The sequence below is a fragment of the Alexandromys fortis genome, unplaced genomic scaffold (assembly GCF_014885135.2).
Source record: "Alexandromys fortis isolate MF-2015 unplaced genomic scaffold, M_Fortis_MF-2015_v1.1 scaffold_173, whole genome shotgun sequence".
In the NCBI taxonomy this organism is placed as follows: Eukaryota; Metazoa; Chordata; class Mammalia; order Rodentia; family Cricetidae; genus Alexandromys; species Alexandromys fortis.
In genome coordinates this window covers 1,280,588-1,299,890 of record NW_026068051.1, presented here as the reverse complement: position 1 = coordinate 1,299,890, position 19,303 = coordinate 1,280,588, and the positions used below count along the sequence as shown (strand labels likewise).

General features: G+C 40.3%; 1 protein-coding gene across 1 annotated transcript in view; it reads right to left on the bottom strand.

The window, feature by feature from the left end:
* Brip1 (BRCA1 interacting helicase 1) overlaps positions 1-19,303 on the bottom strand; it is a 110,231-nt gene that overhangs the window by 10,248 nt on the left and 80,680 nt on the right. The window contains 2 exon segments of the mRNA XM_050119516.1: positions 1,991-2,073; positions 5,236-5,348. Of these exon segments, the coding sequence (XP_049975473.1) occupies positions 1,991-2,073; positions 5,236-5,348 (196 nt within the window).

The window sequence follows — 19,303 nt, the reverse complement described above, 5'->3', positions numbered from 1 at the left end:
TACAAAATAATCAGTATAAAATATATAGGTAGATTTATGACTTTAAAAGGGTAATTTGTGATTTTAACACAAGCGTTGGTGACAGAAAAGTAAATGTTGGGGCTGGGGAGATGGCTTAGCGGGTAAACACTTGCCATTCAACAGTGAGAAATGGAGTCTGACTCCTCAGAACCCATGTAAAAGCCGGATGAGTAACCCCAGCGCTCCTACAGGGATAATGGGAGGCAGAGATGGGAGAATTCCCTGGAGCCCTTGGTTCCTGACCTGGAACGCACAATGAGAAAACGACAGATACCTTGTTTCAAACAAGGTCGAAGATGAGGACAGCCACCTGAGGGTGTATTCTTACCTCTACCCGTGCACCACATCATGTGTTTGCCCACATTCACACATGACTGCATCACACACACATACACACATATATACACACATGCACACGCATGCACACATATACCACGTGTACACACACATAAAAGCAAACGTTGAGTAGCGTGGAGATCAAACTGTCCATCTTGGAGGAAAGCCCATTAAGATACAGTGTTTTTCTAAAGTAACGGTTCTCAACCTGTGGTTGCAACTCCTGGGGGGTGGGGTTGAATGACCTTTTCATAGAGCACTGGAAAATATAATTTACATTATGATTTATAAGAGGAGCAAAAATACAGTTATGAAGTAGCAGCAAATTAATGGCTGGAGGTCACCATGAGAAACTGTATTAAAGGGTTGAAACACTAGGAAGGCTGAGTGTGGCAGAATATTTGATCATACTGTGTGTAGATGTTTCTGTCCCTCCTTGTCTGCCTAAAGTACCTTCTGAACGGTTTAATAAAGAGCTGAATGGCCAGAACTATGCAGAAGAGGATAGTTGGGATTTCTGGGGAGAGAGGCACTCAGGCGAAGACTCTGAGAGGAAGGATGCTGAGGAAGTCGGATCTACTTTAGCGATGTATTGTAGGGAAGGGAGGCAGCGCGCCACGTGGCGGAACGTAAATTAATGTAAAAGGATTAAGTTTTAAGAGCTAGTGTGGAACAAGCGTAAGCCAAGGCCAAGCTTTCATATTTAAGAAGTCTCTATCATTGTTTAGGAGCTGATGGTCCAAAGAAAGTCCAACTACACTGGAGAAGCACTGTTCTAAACATTCTCTCTACCCTAGAAGCGCAAAGGTTTCTGGACCAGATATGCCAGCCTCCGTCTTCCCTAAGTATATGTAAGCAGTAAGAACTGCTGGAAGGTACTCAAGTCAGCCAAGTACAAGAGGCAGGGCCCAGCCAATGAGCACAGAAGAGGTTCAGACCAACTGAGCCAGCTGGAAAAGACATTCTCCAGTCTGCTGAGCTTCCTGCAGGCTGTGCAGTGTGCTCCAGGTTTCCAGGTTTGTGTGCAAACCATAGAAGAAAAAAAATAAGGGGATACCTTCGAAAGATTGATCTTCATAAATATCTGCTGGCCTAGAACTTGCATATGATCCAGTGGCTTCATTCTTAAATATGATAAACTGTCCAGCCACCATGTTCACTGTAGTCCCCAGGATCCAACAAGCAGAAACAACCAAAATCCCCACTTGGAGATGAACAGAGAAATACACCGTGCACAGACTGCGTTATTCAGCTACAGACAATAAGGAAGTCCTGTTGGGTATTTCAAGATGGATGAGCCTTAAGGATAGCATACTAAGTGAAACACAACAGTCACAGAAGGCCAGACACTGAATGACTCAACTTTGCAGGCATCATCAACGTTGCTGAACTCAAGGGGAAACAGCGGTTGCCACTGTATGGGGGAGGACATAATGGGGAACTGACGGCCCATCAGTGTAAAGTTTCAGGTACTAAGACTATAAGTTCTACAGACCTAATGTAAAATAATGTTGACGGCAGCATTATATTAAACACAATTATATTGCACAAATAGGTTGATCTCATGTGGCTTTGTTTTACTAAGGAAAAACAAAGTCTATTAGCAATTTCTACTCTAAACTGAGACTCTTACCTGATGTATAGCGATCTCGGTTGCTATTAAAACGATCATCCACTAGAATAAGAGCTCCCCAATCATTTTTGTGTCGAATACACCTACAAAAAAGTGGAAAATAAAGTGTGTATAAAACACTGAAAATAAAGCAAGATTTCCAGAGGGATAGTTTTAAAAAATGGTGTATCAGCTGTGATTACTGTGCCCAATCCGCCTGTTAAGTCATTTAGTCACTCAACTGGTTTCCAGTATTAAAAACGTGACGACATCTCTGTCTGCCGTTCCTTCTCTTCTCTCTCTGGAGTGTGGCGTTTTTACCCCTTCGCTGAGACGGGATTTTAAGGCAGCGGCAACAATTATATGTTCAACTTTTACAGTTTAAACTTTTAAATTTCATATGACATTCTTCTTGGACATTATTTTACAGAAAGCTACAGTTTCCAGGACAACAGATCACATAACGTAAGGCAGAGCAGGACAAAGTTATATACTGTCATTATTACAGAAGGGTGTTGAAAATCAATAGGAAGTCAGGGAAATCTATTTTGGGTTCACTTTGCATTTAAAGTGGGTTTTGGTAGAGAGGCATTTAAATTAATAAAACATTAAAAGAGAAAAAAGGGTCCACCTTTTCCTTTTCCATTGTTTTTACTGCCTTGCTCAAATGAATCATGCTTACTTGAGAAATGATACCATACTACAAGTGAAGCAGACAGTGAAAAAACTCTTGTGTCTTGGCTGTAAAACCATCTGGTGTGCTTCTGAAGGCTGTTATTATATTCCACAGACCTTACTACTCCAGATAATTATAATGCCCATGCAGTCTTTAAAAAAGATGACAATGAGGGGCTGGGTAAGTAAACTTATGGGGCAAGCATGAGATCCTAAGTTCAGATCCCCAGAACCTACAGAAAAGCCAGGATGATAGCATACTCCTGCATCCCAGCGCTGATGGGCAGAACCAGGTAGATCCTGGGGTTCTCTGGCTCATCCGTCTGGCTAACTTTAAGTGCCACATTCAGAGAAATAACCTGTAGGCAGAGACTGCTTGTTTGTTCCTGGCCGTCCAGACCAGAAATAATCACACAGAAATTGTGTTAATTACAACATTATTTGGCCAATAGCTTAGGCTTCTTATTAACTAACTCTTACATCTTAAATTAACCCATTCCTATTATTTTATATTTTACTACGAGGCTCGTGGTTTACTGGTAAGGTTCCCAGGCATCTGTCTCCTTCAATGGCTACATAGCATCTCCTTGACTCTGCCTACTTTCTCCCAGCATTCAGTTTAGTTTTCCTGTCTATCTCTATTCTGTCCTGTCATGGGCCCAAGAGCTTCTTTATTAACCAATAAAAGCAACACATATACAGAAGGATTTCCCACCCCAATAACCACACCACTCCCCCACATGCATGCAAGACATTAAAACAATTGATTGGCTTCTGTTTACTTCAGTTTTCTGCATGTGTCTTTCATAGGAGTGCTTCAAATTATAATAATTTTTTTTTGCTTTTGTTTTTGTTTTTTTGAGACAGGGTTTCTCTCTGTTTGCACCTTTGTAGCCTGTCCTGGTACTCATTCTGTAGAGCAGGCTTGCCTTGAACTCACAGAGATCCTCCTGCCTCTGACTCCCAACTGCTGGGATTAAAGGCACCACTGCCTGACTATAAACACCTTTATATCAATTAGCACTCATAATAAAAAAAACATTCATTTCATTGTTATTTTTTCATTAAAAACTTTATTATAAAAAAGTTCTTTGCGACAAATTTCCCTTTGCTGACAGTGTCCCTGAAAATCAATAAGCGACAATACAATCAATAAAATACCAAAGGCATAGCACTGTGTGTTGATACTTCAAACGCATGACTTCTGTGGAACTTTGAAAAAACACGTTTTGAAGCTATAGAAGTTAGTTGACAATGTAGAACGTGGCAATGCAGCAAAGCTTACATTTTCCACCATTTGCCAAGCAATTCTGAAGCATGAATGTCAAGCTGAGACACAGGAAGTTGCTGAGGATGCAAGTATATACATATATGGGAAGGGACACAAATATATAAACAAGCTATTACCTGATGATAAAACACATGCTACAATAGAGATAATGTACACAATCTCCTGGGTTTAGGGTCTAAACAGCTCTAGGTGAAGAGATGGAAGGCATCACATAGGACATGACTTCACAGGTTGTAACTGCTACTATGCCGTATGAATGGCATGGAAGCTCATGTTCCAAGGCAGAAAGGCACGGCAGAATATGGAAGGCTTCATGGTGAAAATATTAGTGGACAGAGGCAGGAAATATAGATGGAAAGCAAGCCTGTGGTTTTAAAAGTGTAGGTGGGGCCAAGGGTCATTTAATAACTATCTGACCTTAGCCAGGAAATTTACTTTCAGATTAACCAGTTTGAAAACAAAACAAGAAAATTAAATTATGAGGTTCCAACTTGCATTGCTATTAGGTATTATCAACTGAAGAATCAAACGTGCTAATATGTGGAGTTTATAAATTATAACAAATGCAAGTGGAATTTGTACGTCACAAGTTTTCTTGAAGCTCAATGTGTTACTTATATTAATATAAAAATCAATGAAGGTAAGAATACTTAATTTTCTAAAAACAAGTATAACAAATAAAAGTCAGGAATTTAAAAATATATATTCAAAATTTTCTAAAAACTATTAGCTGAATATTATACTTCAAACAGAAACAGGCAGTGAGAACGAAATGCTCAAGAAAAACATGCAGTGTATTTGGGGGGGCAAGGAAAATGGGATGTCAGACAGGAAAGACAGCAAGATAACAACAGCTCAACAATGTAATTGGTTTGAAGAGAACAACAAAAACTTAAAATTAAATTTAAAAAATTATTTCTGAGATGACAACTTAAAAAGTTATCCCACAGCTTGGAATAACGATGGTAGTGTTAGCAGTAACAACTGGTAAGTGCATGCCACAGTTCTCAACTCACACTTCTGACATCTATGAAAGACATACTTTCCTAGAGTTCAAACTAAATAAAATTTTAGCACATCGATTTTTTTTTTTTCTTTTTGAGACAGGATTTCTCTGTGTAGCCCTGGCTGTCCTGGAACTCACAGAGATCCACCTGCTTCTGCCTCCTGAGTGCTAGGATTGAAGGCTTGTACCACTATTGCCCAGCTTTCCACACTGATTGTTAAAAGTAGCAAACATTATTGTTTCTTCTCAGGCACAGGCAAAACTGTAACACTGTGATCCTTTGACTTTACTCACCTGCCTAGAGCCTGGTTTAAGGCTCTGTATGCTTGAATTTCATACCACTGACGGCCAGGCAAAAGGCCTCTCAGTTTTGAGTGGTGGTCATTATATTGTCGCTTTAGTTCAACCTAATAGTTTAAACATAAAAAAGTAGTGGATAAGTAAAGCTTATTTTAAACATATGAATATATAACACTTAAAATTTTATGTAGAGTAAGTATTTTTTCAGTTCTGAGTTTTTTTCAGCTCATTCAAGTCCTAATCATTCTTACTCATTTCCTCACAGCTCTCAGGAATCTATTTGTGTGAGAACATTTCCACACAACAAAATCCACACGTTCTCAGTGCGTAAAGTAAGTCCTAGCAAATGCACAGCCTGCAAGCATCGGGTAATTACAATACGGATCATTTCCAACACTGGTATCTTCTCAGTCTTCCTAAACTTCTGGCTGTGGCAGCCACAGACTTGCTTGTGTTGCCTTTTCTGAAATTTTAAGTAAATATTCTTAGACATTCTGTACTCATTTTTGTCTATACTGACTACACAGCATATTTGGGAATTCATATTAAAGTAAATGTAACACATACGTCTTCCATTTATTTATATGTGCAATGTGTATGTGTGGTTTGAATAAGAATAGCTCCTGTAAGGTTCATATTTGAATGCTTTTTCACCAGGGAGTGGAACTATTTGAAAGGTTTAGAAGGATCAGGAGGTGCGGCCTTGTTGGAGGAAATACATCACTGGGGGTGGGCTCTGAGGTTTCAAAAGCCCATACCACGCTTGAGGATCAGGATGTAACTCTCAGCTACTTCTCCAGTATCATGGTGGCTGCCATGACGATAATGGACTAAGCCTCTGAAACTACAAGTAAGCCCCCAGTTAAATGTTTCTTTTTAAAAGGTCACGGTCTCTTCACATCAATAGAGCAATGACACACACACACACTCTCACACTCACACACACACTCTCACACTCACACACACTATCTCACTTTGTTTTTTCCAGCTTCATGATCCTTGCTTTTTGAATGGAATGTTTATCCAATTTATATTCAATAAAGTTATTGTTATAATCAGCTTTAAGATTACCATATTGCCATTTTTCCTATTGTCTCATCTACAATTCCATTTTTTTTTTTAATAAAAAAAAAACTTTCTAGAGAGGCCACAGGCCCTGCCATTATAATGACCCAGTGTGTAAAGGAGAGATGGGAGAAAAAGAGATGTCTAGGCCCAACCACCATGTCTGGGTCCGTAGCCCTACCATAGTAGGAGTCTGTGTTGATGTTCAAGTGTCATGGTGAGTTGGTCCCACCCCTCACCAGGGCTGCTGGAGAGCTGGCCTGGATGTTGTGAGCTGGCCCTGCCCCTCTCCTGGGCATTTCGAGAGAGCTGGCCTAGGTGGCACGGGTATAGGAGAGCTAGCCAGCTACCATCCAAGCCCACATCCAGGGTTTTGAGCTGGTCTACCCCCAAATCTACCCCACCTGCTGGAGCACATGAAGGGGTTGGCCCTTCAGAATCAAAGTTGCATGATCTCCATGACTCAGGGTAACAGCAGGATATCCAAGGGGAGTCTCAGTGAGGGCCAGTACCAGTGGTATAGCAGAAGCCAGAGTCTTCAAACCAGACCAATGACACATTGCAGTGAACATTTGAAAACAAAGCTGCTTCCATTTATTTTTTATTTTATGTAGATGATTGTAGTATCCTCAGAGGCCATAAGAAGGCCTTCAGTTACAGATGGTTGTAAAACACCATGTCAGTGCTGGGAACAGAACCCAGGTCCTCTGGAAGAAATTCCTGAGCCATTTCTCTAGCCTCTGGTGTTTCCACTTTTGTCTTTAGGGACTGCTCTAGAGTTTACAACACACATCATAACAACACAATTCACCTTAAAATAGTATGCTGCCACTTCACAAATGGCATAAGAACATACAACAATTTTTCTTTTCACGTGTTTTCTGACTTTGTAGGGAATGGCGGTGCACCTGTCTGTATCTTCTGCATGAGTGCAGGCCTAGAGGACCAGTGGGTTTACGGTTTCCTTTACATTCGGAAAACTTCTAAGCGTTACTATAATTCTGCTTCCACGCTCACTCTTCCTGCACTTTAACTTTTACAGATGGCACCTAACTGGGCCCAGTACATTTTTATCCCAATACATTTTCCCATATCGGGATATGGCATGGAAGCACTTAAAAAAATTTTTTTTAATTTCTCTTTTTATCATGGTCAGGCTTTTCTCCATCTTTTTTGACTATATGAAACATAAAACATAAGATATTTTAATGTCCTTATCTGCTGACTTTACCATGTCATTTATGGTTTTGTTTCTAGTGATACATTTTTCCTACACTAGAGGCTGTATTTTTCTCTGTAGTCTGCTAATTTCTGATTGGATCCTAGACACGGTGACAGTACACCAAAGGGTCTGCTAATTTTTCATTGGATATTAGACATGGTGATAATATACCAAAGCATCTGCTAATTTACGATTGGGTCCTAGACACGGTGACTAGTAACCAATGGTTGTTTGCTTTTGCCACAGTAATTTCAGTAGTGTTTTCCTAGGCTGAGATAGGTGACTTGGAACCAGCTGACCCTTGAGCCTTGTTTTCAAAAGCAACAAGAACAGCTCCAGAGCAGCCTGCAGTCTAGGGCTAAAATTTACTTCAAGAAAAAAAAAGAGAAACTTTTTTATGACCAATGCCCCATGTATTAAGAGCTGCCCTCTACCCCATGGGCTAGCGAGAGCACAAAGCAGTCCCAGCATTTTATAAGGTTGAGGAGTTGCCTGCCTACTCTTTCCCTGACCTCAGGAGGGTCCACTCATGTCTGCACCAATCACTATTCATTTATGGTTCAAGGTGGTTCCTTTGCAGATAGGCGACGCTTTCTCCCTGCAGGTTCCATCCTCTCTGGTACTGTGCCTTGCAAATTCTCACTGCAATGACACCTTTCACTGCAGTGAGATTACTAGGCTCTGGCTCTATTCTTTGTTTTTTTGTTTTTTGGGTTTTTTTTGTTTGTTTGTTTTTCGAGACAGGGTTTCTCTATGGTTTTGGAGCCTGTCCTGGAACTAGCTCTTGTAGACCAGGCTGGTCTCGAACTCACAGAGATCCGTGCGCCACCACCGCCCGGCTTTTTGTTTGTTTTTTTTTTTTTTTTTTTTGTTCTGGCTCTATTCTTCCTGTCTGTGTGCTGTGGCCTGGTACTGCGGGGCTCGTCTAGACAGGGTTTCTTTGGGTAGCCTTGGCTGCCCTGTGTCTAGACAGGGTTTCTCTGGGTAGCCTTGGTTGCCCTGGAACTCATGGAGATTGGCCTGCCTCTGTCTCCAGGGTGCTGTGGCTGAAGGCACAGTGTTGGGTATCTAAAAAGTGTTTCATCACATTTGCTTTTCTAGTTCTTGTAAGCAGGTGGGCATATCTGGTGTGTTATTCCCTAGAGACTGAATTTTCTATTAAAATTTAAGGAAAACTTTGCCTGTACACGAAGAGAACTGTTTAATATGCTTCCATTATGAAACACTGCCAGTGTCTTGCCCACCTTGTGTACTATGCATATGTTTTACAGTCACCTGCACAGGGCGATTGGTAACTTTGCCACTTTAATTCTTTTTACCTGCAAATGCAGATACTCTGGTTAGAAGAGTTATTAAACGTTTAAGTAATTCTTTCTAGGATAGCAATTCAGACTTGGTTCGTGTATCATTAGGGGCTTGAAAGAAGACAGATTTCTGCAGTGTACAAGTTTCACATTGCCAGAGTCCAGAGCTTTTACCCCACTGCACACCATCAACAACATACTCATCTTTCTTTCTGTTTTCCCCCCAAGACAGGCTTTCTCTGTGTAGCTCTGGCTGTCCTGAACTCACTCTGTAGACCAGGCTGGCCTCAAATTCAGAGATCCGTCTGCCTTTGGCTCCCACAAGTCCTGGGATTAAAGGTGTGTGCCACCACCGCCTGGCTACATTAGTTTTTAAGTTGAAATGCTAGGAAAGTTTTATTATATGGGATAAAATAACCCCAAAGTTAATAGTAAAAAGCGTATGCAATAGTGACTGATGTTTTCAGTTAGATCTTTAAACAAACACTCATTTAAACACTGTGGTGCTGATCTACCAACACAGGACCTAATAAATCAAACACTAGAATACAGAACAGAATCTGGATATGGATCACTGTTTATTTGGCAGAAGGGGGAATTTTAAATCAGAAGGAAAAGGATAGACTATTAAATACTGCTAGGGACAACTTTTGGAAAAGCAAGGAAACATGTAATAGAGTTGTATCCCCTTATATAATTTAAAACACAGATATATTTAAGGCACTTTAAAAAACTTATATTCTTAAGAAAATTATTTATAATTCCAATGTGGGAAAGACCATCCCAACTTGAGCAAGCCTACAAAACAAAGGTCATGGGGGAAGCTTTAACCAGTTGAACAATCTTGCCAGCTCCTAGTTAAAGTCTGGTAGTGAGTGACTCACCCATGGCTTGCCAGACAGCACCTAGCTCAGGCTAAGAATAGGAAAGACACATAAATAGTCAAAGAACACTTGGGGGCGCTGTAATTGCCAGACTGGTGATAGCTGTAATTACAGGTTTAACCCCTGACAGCCATTTGATACATCAAAAAATGTCATTTGCCATGTTAGCAATAAAGGCAATTCAAAGTAATGCCCATTCTACATCAACCCCAAAGACTTAAACCAAACTGACAAGGCCCAAGACAGTTTAAAGATCGATTATTTTTCTGAGAACTCAGTAACAAACCATTAAACCACATTCACACAAGTTCATGATTATCAGATGCTAATTAAATTGCCTATAAAAATAAAAATATCCCACAGAAGAAAATAGGACTTAAAATCTCTATAATATGCTATCTATAATGTCTAGTATACAATTAAAATTTACTAACAAGTTGGGCGGTAGTGGCGCACACCTTTAATCCCAGCACTTGGGAGGCAGAGGGAGGAAGATTTCTGGGAGTTCGAGGCCAGCCTGGTCTATACAATGAGTTCCAGGACAGGCTCCAAAAGCTACAGGGAAACCCTGTTTCGGAAAACAAAACAAAAACTGACTAACAGAACCTGACACACATTAGGGAAGGGGAAATATAGCAGTCAACAGCAGTGGAAAAGCACCAGGGCAGAGTCAAGGACTTTAAAGTAAACATTGAAAACCTATTTAAGTAACATAAAAACACATAGTTTGGGAGGATGGTGGCTCAGTGGCTAAAAGCACTTACTGTTCTTCCAGAGAACCTGGGCTCAGCTTCCAGCACCCGCATCAGGTGGCTCACAACCTCCTATAAGTCCAATTGCAGGGGATCTGACCCCTTCTGACTCCAGCAGCACCTGCATACAAGTGGTTCAAATAAACCTACACAGGAATGCACGCCTGGGCATGCACACTCACAAATACACACACACACACACACACACACACACACACATACACACACACAGAAGTAAATCTTTTTTAAAAATGATATTTTAGTGAATAAACTCTAGATAATCTTGGCAGAGAAGTGAAAAATTATTTTATTTTAAAATGTATGTGTGTGTATGTGTTGTGATCCAGCTGCCCTCACTCCCCGACTGACAGTGGAACTTCCTTATGGTCTGTAATTGACAAGAATGTTTGTGTTCTTTCTGGCCGGTGGTTTTCCACAGAAACAGTAGAGATATAAAAGGCTTTAGGTCAGGGAAAAATAAAGGTTGCTGTTCTTCCACTTGAAGAGAAGACTCCGTGTCTCAATTCCAGCACCCCCTGCCAGTCTTGGTGTCCAGGCCATGCCATGTATGTGTGTATATGGTGTATATGTTGCAAACGTGAATATATAGGTTTGCACGCCCATATGCACACATGCACAGACCACAGCAAGACTTCAAGAGTCTTCCTCTATTACTCTATGCATCATTGTGATAGGGTCTCTGACTGAAGTGAAGCTTGCCATTTAGGCAAGGGATCTGCCTGTTTCAACCCCCCAATGCTGAGATTACAGGCATCTGTGTCCATGCCCAGCTTTTTAAATGGATTCCTGGAGATTCAAACTCAGGTCCCCATGCTTGCAGAACAAGCATCTTACCCAATGCACCATCTCCTCAACCCTGGAGGTGGACATTTTACAAATTCAAATGGGAATGGTATAACTGAAAAATAAAGTAACAGGAAGGATTTCACAGAATGGGTTTAGCGGCTGAGAGTGGAAGGCAGAAGCACGAGTGCGTGACCAGAAGAGGCAATCAGCAGCAAAGCACACCAAAGAGCAAATTACATACGTGCACACCAAAAAAGACACTTGTGTAAGAGAATCTATGCATATAGAAACATTCAGTGACAGTCTAAGCAAACCAGAGTTAAAATAGTACTGATGCATTGACTATAATACACCAAGGGCTGGCAGAGGGCAGCTCAGTGTGGAGTGCTTAGCTGGCATGTGTGAGGCTCTTGGTTCAATTCCTAGTACTATTAACACACTCTGCCATGTGCCTCATAAGCCTCTGCTGCTTAATACTGATGTCAGCCCAAGAATGAACTGCTTTTTTAAACAACAAAGAGGTTCTTCTTTAAAACTATTCAAGTTCAAAATATTCTAGTGGACAGTTGTCTCTCCATGCTGATAGGTCCTAAGTGAAGTCAACCAACCACTGATGGAGAATATCTAGAGCAAAGCAAAAGCACCCTGGGCTATCCTGAAGACATACAACCTTTCGTCATTCTTCCCTAGTCCTGCAGTAAAACAACTATAGAGCATTTACAGTGTACTAGGTATTGTGAATAATTTAGAGATGATTTAAAGTACACAGGAGAACAGGCATAGGTCAGATCCAACACTACACTATTAAGGAACTTAGCATCTGCACATGTTCTTTTCTCCCTGTTTTCTGGAATCAATCTACCACAGATGCTGACAGGTGGCTGACTGTATTACAATCTCAGAATGTTTACACTAATTGAGTGGGGAAAAAAGGAGCTAGTCTGAAGTAGCTCTTAAGGATGCTGCAGAAATGCAATAAAAAGACCATTTAAAGTATGAGAACTGAAAGAGTGCAGGAGAATCGTGGAGGCTGAAACACTGAATTCAGCGTAACATATGCAGTTTGGGGTGGGTGTAAGCCATTATGCTGGGTAATAGGGATGCAAAGGTAATAAACAGAAAAGACATCACACACAAACAGCTACCAAACAAAGATGTGAAGATGTTAATGTCAGCCGGGCAGTGATGGCACATGCCTTTAATCCCAGCACTCGGGAGGCAGAGATAGGCAGATCTCTGAGAGTTCGAGGTCAGCCTGGTCTACAAGAGCTAGTTCCAGGACAGGTCAGGCTTTTACACAGAGAAATCCCATCTTGGAGTAAAAAGAAAAAGAAAAAGATACTATGTTGACTAGAGTATATGGAAGTGAGGAAAGTTGAGAAAGGAAGATAATCCATGAATGTGGTATAAAATTAGTGAGGGCCTGCCCTGGAGAACTAAAGGAAGAGAAAAGAGGTCCAGTCTGAAACACAATGTCAACATACAAGACTGGAGTCACCAGCTAGAAGTGAAGGAAAATGCCAAATGTCCTCTAACGTTCCAGCTAGAGTGAAGTACAGTAGGTACCCAGAGAAGGTAAGTATGTTTGAGGAAAAAGGTGAACTTGACTTAGCTTAGGTTAAACTTCTAAACAATAAGTAAAAGACAATGGTAAGCCAGGTACAGCCTGCACACCTGAAATCCAAGCGGGGGGTTGCAGCAGTAGGATGACGAGGAGTATGACAATACCCTGTCTCAAACAAACAAAAATGTAAGGAGAAAAAAATTTGAAATAAAAATTGACATTAAGAAATAGATACTCAAAATTGGAAAATCTGGGAGTCAAAGTTCTTAGTATAAACTAACAGCATTCAGTGAGTTTCTATAACAATCCATGCACAGTGCAACGACTGAGCGATAACAACAATCGCACACAAGTCACCTAACAGTTGCACAAGGAAGACAGCACCTCATGTTAAAGATGAGAAAATTAGGAACGAAAAGACTGAAGTAGTGCTAGGATTTGGATCGAATTCCGAGCAAGCTCTCTTACGCAATGAAAGGCACCGAGCTGAACACTTGTACAGCTTTTCTGAATGACCCTAACTAACGTAATTAGGTCAGCCAAGTCTGTTGTGCTGTACTTTTCCTATGTAGGAAAAGTACAGAAAACTAAATGAAAAATGGTCTAGAATTTCATCAAATGTCTAATGATCATCAAGCATGAAAACCAATGCCCAATTTAAAATGACACACAGCATATGTGAAAAAGGCAGTTTCTCCTGCCAGCAAACAGTCCAAATGCTGTAAAGTAAAGGAAAGGCTGGAAGGGATTAGCTGAAATGTCAGAAGACAACCTTTCACTTTTACCTGCTCATCCTTATAAACATCCTCCTTCCCCAGGCATGCTTTCCAAACAGACAGTTTCCATCGAAGCAGCAGAAGGCCCAAGGCAAGCTCTGCCATCCAGTAACTGTCAGAGAGATTACTCTTTCATCTGTTTGGGAGGTCATGCCCACACTCACATCAGCTACACAGCCAAATGACATTATACCTGTCGACCCATGCTTCTTCAGTGCCTCCTGAGACAGACATTTTGCATTATGGATGTTAGCTGTGAATGTTTTCTCTAAGTTTTGACAGCAAGTAAATGCTATAAACTGAGCTCAAGTGTGGTTAGATCATCTACCATAACCTTTCATATACATTTTACAAACCTTCCCCCGAATAGAAAACTATAACCAGCTACGCTGTCTGGAAGAAGTGTAAATCATTCACTCCCCATCCATAATAAACTGGTGTCTGTATAATTTTGGAAGAGTGTGTAAACAGAAGTGAGAGGCTAGCTACTTTGTCTAAGGATGAAGATTGAAAGCCCACTTAGCATGTCTTCTAGTCATGGCTTAGAATAGTAAGAACTGTTGGCCAACGTCTAAATATTTGTTTTCCTCAACTTGATCAGTCATAAATAAGTAACCTGTTTATTATAGTTGAGAAAGTGTGCAACCCACCAGGGTCAGATGCTGCGTGGATTTATTAAAACATTATTATTATTATTTTACTGTTAACTAATTATTCACATCCAAAGGATTATATCTCATATTGAAAAAGTTTCGTCACAATTTCCAACTTTACATTATTTTTCAGTTTTCCATCTCCTCCCAATGTTATTATTAATAAGTAGCCCCTGGGTAACAGTAATCATTTATGAGATTTTAGACATTTCTAAATTTTCATTTGTATGTGTGTGTGTGTCCCTGCAGAGGCCAGAGGGAGCACCAAAAGCGGGGGTGCTGAAGACTGAACTCTGGTGTTCTGGAAGAATAGGACGTGCTCTTAAATGCTGAGTCATCTCTCCAGCTCCATTTTGTTAGTTTTGTAAGTTGTTTCTGAAGAAATAAATGTCTTGACAAAAACGCGCTAGAACTATAAATACCACCCCCCCACATGAAAGACAGTAGATTTTATTCAAATTCATAAATACGTGTATTTCAGCAGTCTATGCCCCCCTGAATGCAACCAATTCAGGCAGGTTTTTATTTCCTGTATGAAAGCATGAAGACAAGCCCAAGCCTGCAGAGCAGGTGTGGTGGTGCACACCAGGTATCAGGGTCCCAGAGGCTGAGACAGACTTTAGGGCCAGTCCGGGCTACACGGTGAGGGGGGTGAGCCTGGACTACAGAAGACTATCTCAAAACAAAATAAAAAGAAAGTTCAACAATCAACAATTAAGACCTTATCAAATTAAAATCCTTCTGTACAGCAAAGGAAACAATCAAATAAAAAAGCCTAAATAACAGGAGTAAAGTCTTTACTAGCTATATATCCAACAAAGGATTAATTTATGTAGAATACACAAAGAACTAAAAAAAAATTAAATAATAACAAATAAAAAACCCAGCCAATAGGTGGGCTAAGGAAAATGAATAGGCAGTTCTCAAAAGATGAAATGGCCAATGAATATATATAAAAAGAGTTTCTTCTTTCTAGACATTTGAGAAATGCAAATCAAAACCACACTGACGTTCTATTTTACCTCAGTCAGAATACCAGTCACCAGGAATACAAATCACAACAGATGCTGGCAAGGAGATGGATAAAAGGGAATCCTTATATATGGCTGGTGAACATGCTAACTAGTTCAGTCACCATGGAAATCAGTGCAGAGGTGTCTCATATGACCCAGCTGTACAATTCCTGGGTGTTTACCCAAAGGACTCTGAGTCAATATATCACAGAGATACTGGTCTATTAATGCTAACTGCAACATAACTCACAAGGCAAGGTTATGAAATCATCTTAAGTTGTCTGTCGGCAGGAATGAAGAAAGAAAAGGTGGCAAACATACACAAAACAACTTTTCCAGCTTTAAAACAGAAAGCAGCTATGCTATTTGCAGGAAATGGACACAAACGGATAATCATACTAACTGAATTAAGTCAGTATCAGAAAACAAATATTGTATGTTTTCTCTCACTTGCAAGATTTAAAAGATATATAAAAATCACTTTCTAGATTTTTATATATAGTTGAATAAAATCACAAATGCATATGTAAAATGAAAGAAGTGAAACTGCCTCGGGCTGTGGTTCTCAACCTTCCTAACACTGCAGCCCTTTAATACAGTTCTTCACGTTGGGGTGACCCCAACCATAAAATTATTCTCATTGCTACCTCATAACTGTAATGCTGCTCCTGTTACGAATCATAGTTTAAATATCTGTGTTTTCTACTGGTCTTAGGCAACCACTGTGAAAGGGTCATTTGACCCCCAAAGAGGTCATGACCCACAGGTTGGGAATAGCTGGTCTAGGAGGTCAAAAGAGACAACTAAAAAGAGGGAGGGATTAGAAAAGTCAGGGTAGGAGGCATGGGAGAATATGTTCAACATAAAATATTTACCTGCATAAAAAATTCAAATTAAATTTAAAAATTAAAGTTCAAACTTCCAAATTAAAAAAGAACAATCATTTGATATTAATTAATAATAATAAGAAAGCACCCTTCAGGAAAATAAACATATTTTCTGGTTAAGTACTCAAGAAGAATGGTTTTAATTTTGGTGAAGGTAGAGCTTAAATCCCTGGCATTTACAGCAAACCCAAGCTGGAGACAAAGACTACATAAGAGACATTTACTGTTCAGAATTATGCTACAGTGTAAACACTTTTATCATTGTATCACAATATAAATTCCAACAGCTCAAGCTCTCAACTGAGTCTAAGACCTTATAATGTGGAATAATTTGGCTAGATAAAAGGAGTGTAACTGGTTTTATTCCATTTGGCATATTTTCAACATTTCTGAAACGCCAAGTTAGCCAAATATAGAACTTTTTTTTTAAATGAGGGAAAAAAGTTTCTGCCAAGAGTTAAGAAGCCAAGCTCCCTTTTAAATAATAATAACATTTTAAAAAAGCACATTAGAAACAGTTTTCAAATGTTACTTTCTGTTACATTAGGACTTACCCATAATCATCTACCAAGAAACAAGAACTAAGACACAGTAATAGCAATATAACTTCCTTCATATGTGCTTCAAGACTGCTTTTGGGCAAGACACTTTTTTAGAGAAACCTGCTAAACTTTGTGTCATAAATTGTAGCTGTTGAAAAGCACACCAGGACATTTGACATTTAAGAAACAGCTGGGCTGAGGCTCAGGGAAAGGTGTTGTCCAGCACAAACAAGGCTCTAGGTTTATTCCCAGAAAAGAGATGGGGGAGAGGTCGGGTATCTTCTGCTCTCTACACAGGCACCCCCGCGACTTAAAGCAACTTAGCTATGGTGACTCCTCGGAATATTTAATTGGGCACTCCCAAGTAAATCCTGTAACAATCATGGCACAGAAACATCTCAGTCGGAATGGACATGAGATCTTAGTTTTTCATTATCCAAACAATTTGTCAAGTAAGAGCACAGGGCAAAAGAGGAAATTAATATTTTCCCACTAAAAGGAAAACAGTTAATTCTTTAGGTCATGATGGAAACTGTAATGTGCCTATTTTGGAAAGGACTTAGTTTAAAACTTTATGAGTCCTAGGCATCATGGTTAGTAAGGCTACCCGTGTTGAGATACAGCTTGGATGGACACGCGAATGCTCCAGTTATCATCTCTGAAAGTACCACCTCTCAAGTGATCATCTGCTCCGAGGGAAGCAGAGCTGCAAGGCACACACACATGGCCTGCAGACTGTGAGTAACCACAGCGCTCCCACAAGCTTCTTTTCTGAGGTTCCTCTCCTATAAAAAAGAGGAAATGGCTTCTGCTAACCTTACCTCAGACGCTGACTGAATAAAGGGACAATGAGCATGAAGCAGAAAGCAGCCTATACTGAGAGCGAGCTGGCGAAGGGACTGGTGGTGCAGGCCAGCAGTAATCCCAGCTATTCAGGAAGATTCCAAGTTCAAGGTCAGTCTAGAAAGGAAAGGATGGAGGAAGGGGGCTGGGGCTCTATTTGGGGGGATGAGTGCACTTGCCTAAGGGTGTGTGTGAGGCCCTAGGCTCCACATCCAGCAATGAAAGGGGAGAAGGGAGTAAGTGGGTTCAAGCTTTCACTTTTCTCACATTTTCTAAAACCCAGTATAGATATTTTGTGGACTTTACAGTCAACTGTAATTCACTGCTACATGAACATGAAAAAAGGCATAGGATTATGTAGGTTATATAGTCATTGCCTTAGGTTCTTCAACCCAAATTAGGGTTTTAACATCTGGTTATTTAACTATACTAATGAATGTATATAAAATTTCAGGTGGCTTATAAATTTCTTTAGTTTATGGCACTTTCATAAAACAAAACAAAACGAAACAATGAAGTGACGAGTTTGTCCAGTTCCGCGGTTTTTCTGTCTAGGTGTTCCTAGGCACTTGGCAGTTTGTAGTTTCATCACATCTGTAAACAGGTCAAAATGCAAACCCTCATGAAGACCCTGACTCACAAGACCAGCCCCTAGAGGTGGAGCCCAGTGTTATGGAGAATGTGAAGGCTAAGATCCAGCATAAAGAGGACGTCCTTCACTCCCCCTAGGCAGAGACTCATCTTTGCAGGCAAGCAGCTGGAAGATGGTCACACTCCTTCTGATGACAACATTCAGAAAGAGTCAACCCTGCACCTGGTCCTCCGTCTGAGGAGTGGCTATTAGTGATGCAGTCTGCATTCCCAGGGGGCAATGATGACATTACTCTGCACGACAGCCATTTGCCCCCAATTTAAGTTTAGAAATTACAAGATTCAGTAATAGCTGAACTTGTTCAAAATGTTAACAAAGGTTGTGTTGCATGGATAAAAAAAAAAAACAATGAAAAAGGTACATTGACAGACTATATAGGGAACACTGTTCAGTTTTGGAACATCTTTTTCTCAACTCCTGCAATTGATCACAAATGTTCTGAGAAATTATGGCTTACATAAACACTCTTGAATATGCTTTCTAATACTTTCTGGTCACTTTGAAATCTATGATTTGGTTTTGAGAGCAGTTACATAAACTATGGAAATGGAGAGGCACTTGAGGATGAGTGCACGGTTACACCTGTATTAATTTAAACATTGTTTCATTCAAGTATTTTACATTCTAGTGTTTCTCTTGTAAAAGTCACACAACCGGTGGAGAAAAATCTAGCAATCACAGCTATGCAAAATGAAATATTATCTTATGTGAGAAAAGTAGCTCCATGGTAGAGGACATGCTTAGCTGAGGGGCGATTACTCTCCAGCCCTTGCATCCCACACATACACAAAATAATCCCGTAATTATATCTATGTAAGAAAGCAGTGCGCAGTTGTAAAGAACCACAGGCTCTTAAAGAATGAGGCACTGCTAAGAAACTTCGCTAAGGGGAAGGAGCAGTATTCCATCCAGCGTGCTACAGAGACCTATGTTTGCATATGTTCACAACTATTAACTCTCCGGAGGCAGACAGGCTCTCTTAGGGAAAGGGCTTTGTGAATGCCATATGATACGGCAAAGGACATAATGACCCTGGGTGGGGGGTTCCAGTGACAACAGACCAAATGCAGAATCACATTTGACAAGATCAAATGTTTA